Source organism: Otolemur garnettii, unplaced genomic scaffold, assembly GCF_000181295.1.
Source record: "Otolemur garnettii isolate 467f Iridium unplaced genomic scaffold, OtoGar3 scaffold00148, whole genome shotgun sequence".
Taxonomy (NCBI): Eukaryota; Metazoa; Chordata; class Mammalia; order Primates; family Galagidae; genus Otolemur; species Otolemur garnettii.
The window spans coordinates 1,093,626-1,097,770 of NW_003852543.1; the positions used below are offsets into that span (position 1 = coordinate 1,093,626).

The 4,145-nt window shown below is 35.4% G+C and overlaps 1 protein-coding gene across 1 annotated transcript in view; it reads right to left on the reverse strand.

Annotated features, from left to right (window-relative positions):
* Positions 1-4,145, reverse strand: part of ZC3H6 (zinc finger CCCH-type containing 6) — a 66,428-nt gene that overhangs the window by 8,993 nt on the left and 53,290 nt on the right. The window contains exons 8-10 of the mRNA XM_012811015.2: positions 3,168-3,277; positions 2,223-2,476; positions 170-681 (exon numbers count right to left, since the gene is read on the reverse strand). Coding sequence (XP_012666469.1) covers positions 170-681; positions 2,223-2,476; positions 3,168-3,277 — 876 coding nt within the window. The remainder of the gene's footprint in view (positions 1-169; positions 682-2,222; positions 2,477-3,167; positions 3,278-4,145) is intronic.

The window sequence follows — 4,145 nt, forward strand, 5'->3', positions numbered from 1 at the left end:
AAAAAAAAAAAGTTATTTAACGTTTGGCTAAGTTGAAAACATATTTTAAAGCTTCAATTTCATCAGTTGTACCTTTTAGTTTTAGTTAGAACATACATTCCTATCATGCTTTAAATAGAACTTTAAATACTTTAAACTAGGAACAAGTTATTTCAGAAGGTAAACTTACCACCAGAGGTATTGGGTGGCTGAAAATTATGTACAGTGTGCTGTGAATAGTAATTATCATAAAACTCAGCTGGGTTTTGAAGAGACTCATAAGTGGTATTGAGCTGCATTTCACCAGGACTTTGCTGGTATGATGAACCTGGAGAACCGTGATTTTCTCTGGGTACTTTCATCATGTGTCCCGGAAAGCCTGGAGACTGGTAAGCCCCATCCATATTAGGCAGTGCCAAAGGTGTATCTGGTTGAACAAGTACTCCAGCTTGATTGTGAGGGCCTACAATTTCAGGTGGACCAGGGGGCAAAGGTGGGCTTTGCGCCACTGGTAGACAAGGAGGTCCTGAACATGGGTGATGTCCAGGGGAGCCTGGGTGCATCACAGGACTACTGCGTCCCTGAGATGTATTAGGTCCAGGACCTGGGCTTGACCCAGAACTATAGACATGTTGAGGGTGTGGGCTGCTTCCCTGAAACTGTGGTCCTGGAGGTGAGGCACTGTTATAAAATGCTGGTGGCCTATAAGCAGAAATAATATTTATTAGTTCAAAGAAAAGAGACAAACAAGTATGTTAACACTTCTAAATAGATACTAGTTAGGTATGTTTTTCTATATTAGAATAGAATAACTATATGCTTAAGAAGCAGTTTATTCCATATCATCTTTAGGTAGAAACACCACATATACCTTTTGTTTTCATTTTAGCCCCCTTGCTGGTTACTATCAAACTGCTCTAAAACTCACTTATAGATATTTTGAAAAATACAGAAAATTACTAAAATCACCTCTAATTCCACCACCCATATATACATTTTTTGATTGGTTCTTTCCTAGTCCTTTTTCTAGGTATACATAGACTTTTTTTACAATAAAATTAGAACCATACTTTGTAAACATAGAGAGTTTCTTTCATATTACAATTGGTAATTGGTTATTGCTAGCATATAAAAAGACTTTTAGTTTTTGAATGTTGCTCTTCTTTCTGGACATCTCACTAATTTAATTATTATTTCTAACAGTTTTTTTTAACTGATTCCTTTGGGTATATTGAGAGAAAGAGATTGTCCAAATAATGAGTTTGCTGCTCTACTTTTAATCTTTACATGTTTTACATCTTTCTTTTATTTTGCTAAGAAGGATCTGATATATAATATTTGCAAAATACTAACAGTGAAATAACTTATCTTCTTGACTTTAACAGAAATACTTTTTTTTTTTTTTTTGAGACAATCTCAAGCTGTCACCCTGGGTAGAGTGCTGTGGCGTCATAGCTCATAGCAACCTCCAACTCTTGGGCTCGAGCGATCCTCTTGCCTCAGTTTTTCTATTTTTAGTAGAGACAGGGTCTCGCTTTTGGCTCAGGCTGGTCTTGAATTTGTGAGCTCAAGCAATCAACCCACCTTGGCCTCCCAGAGTGCTAGGATTACAGGCGTGAGCCACTGCACCCAGCCTAACAGAAATACTTTTAATCCGTATTAATTGTGATATTTGCTACAGATTTCTTGTTCCTCATTTACTGAGACTTCCTTGCTTCACTTAGCAGTCAAAGTTAAAAGATCCATACACAATGGGAGTTGGGACCAACATGCACAGATCTTGGGAATGAAGAGCGAGGCTGCAATGGTGGTGTTAGAACATGGAAAATCTAGATCCAGTTTACTCAGAAGTTTTCCTCTAATGAAATGCTTTTCAAAAAGGACCAAATATTCTGGAGACCTATTACCTACAGTTTGAAGTTATTATCAATGACAGTATGGCCTCATCATCAGGTGGAAGCAATGCCAAATCCATCTATCTGACAAGGTGCTTCAGGATTACTGTGTTGAAAGTTTCTGAAGCTGTGTAAGGATTGCTAAACAAAAGCCCTGATGGTAGGCAGCAGACTAGGCAGCAGACGTGGGACCAAAGAGGTAGTGGGAAGTAGCCATCTGAGTATCTGCCAGATTATCTACTTTCTCTACCTAATTTTAATTACTTGATTAACTTAGAATACGAGTGAATTTCTTAATACAAATTTTTAGGGGAAAATATTGATGTCATTTGGAAAGTTTTCACTTACTTCTTTCCAATTTTATGTGCTAAATCCACAGTAGGTTTTACAACTATTTCAAAAAGAGATGGAATTTTCTTAAAATCATCAGAGAGATCTGTCTGAAAATCATCTTCAGGATCAGAAAAGGGAAAATGCTCTGAAGGGGTTGGCAGAAGCCCAACTCCTGGAGGTGGTTTGGGAAGAGGAGTTATGCCATGCTTTCTAAGTTCTTCTAATTCTCGTTCATCTTCATTTATAAGTTCTTCATCAGCATTTAACACCTAAAAATATTGGCAAAGATTAGTATTTCAAAACAAGTTCTCGTCCTCACATTAAAACTGTGAAAACTTTAGTAAACTAGTTTTGTCAGTAGGAAAATAATATTAAAGTTAAAATGGATCAGAGATACCTAACTCCTCATTTTTTTTTTTTTTTTTCTTTTTGAGACAGAGCCTGAAGTTGTCCCCCTGGGTAGAGTGCGCTAGCATCACAGCTCACAGCAACCTCCAACTCCTGATCTCAAGGGAATCTCCTGCCTCCGCCTCCCAAGTAGCTGGGACTACAGGTGCCCACCACAATGCCTGGCTATTTTTTGGTTGCAGCCATCATTGCTGTTTGGCAGGCCTGGGCAATTTGAAACCGCCAGCTTAGGTGTATGTGGCTGGCGCCTTAGCTGCTTGAGCCACAGGTGCCGAGCCCTAACTCCTCATTTTTAATAAAAAGAATGAGGTTTAAAGATATAAGGAATATTACTCAAATTAGTTTTATAATGGCAGAAAAGTATAAGAACGAAAGAGTCCTAATTCCTAGTCTACTATTTGTTTTTCTAATATATTACATTAATAAAAGATAAAATAAAAAAATACTCCATTTCTCAGCAGTTCCATAACATCTGATTTATAAAATATAACTCAACTCAAAGAATCTTCAGAGAGACCTAGCAAATAATCAAAGTAAAGAAATATTACTCACTTTGTCCAAAAGTTTCTTTGTTTCTTTAGTCAGATCATCATGGGAAAATTTACAGTTGTCTCCTTGGTAACATTTTGCTCCACTATGGTAGAACTTACATGGAAATTCATGTAAATAAAAATATTAAGGAACAGATCAAGTAAAATCAAGATCTAATTTTTTTAAACTGAAAAACACAACTTATTCGAGATGATTAAGCCTAGAGATCTCCTATATACATTGTGGCTATAGTCACCAAGACTGAATTTATACTTAAAATTTTAAGAGGGTAGAACTAAGGTTGTGTTCTTACCATTTAACAAAAAACACCTGCTAAATGAATATGATTATAATATTGAACTGAATTTCCTATATTCATATAATTTATTTTTTATTTTATTAAGATTAAATATTTTAATTATATAGATATAGTCAAGCAGTTTTAAAAAAATCTTTCTTATTAAAACTAGAAAGCCACTTTTTAATAAAACATTTATAATGGCTACAGTAAACCCTATAGTTATTTTAATTATGTAAGCCCTTATTACTTTCCAAAATAAAATAAAACATTACACAGACAAATAAATTTTGTAGCATGAACTTACATCTATGAAGAAAGTAAAGGGGCTTGATATGTCATTTTATAGGCAAATATCCAACAATGAAAACTAAAGACTAATCTTAAGATTTTAGAGGGGCAGCACCTGTGGCTCAAAGTAGTAAGGCGCTGGCCCCATACGCTGGAGGTGGTGGGTTCAAACCCAGCCCCGGCCAAAAAAAAAAAAAAAAGATTTTAGAGACTAACTTCTACAAGAAAACATTAAATCTAGAAGTATAGTAAAAATGCTGCATTTTTAGATGGCGTACATTCAGGGAATAGCCAGGTGGTTTTAGGAAATTTATTACTATAATGATATCGATAAGATCAAAAAAGAAAAATATCACCTTGGAGAATGCAAAAGGCAACTGATAATATTCAAAATCCTTTTTTTTTTTTTT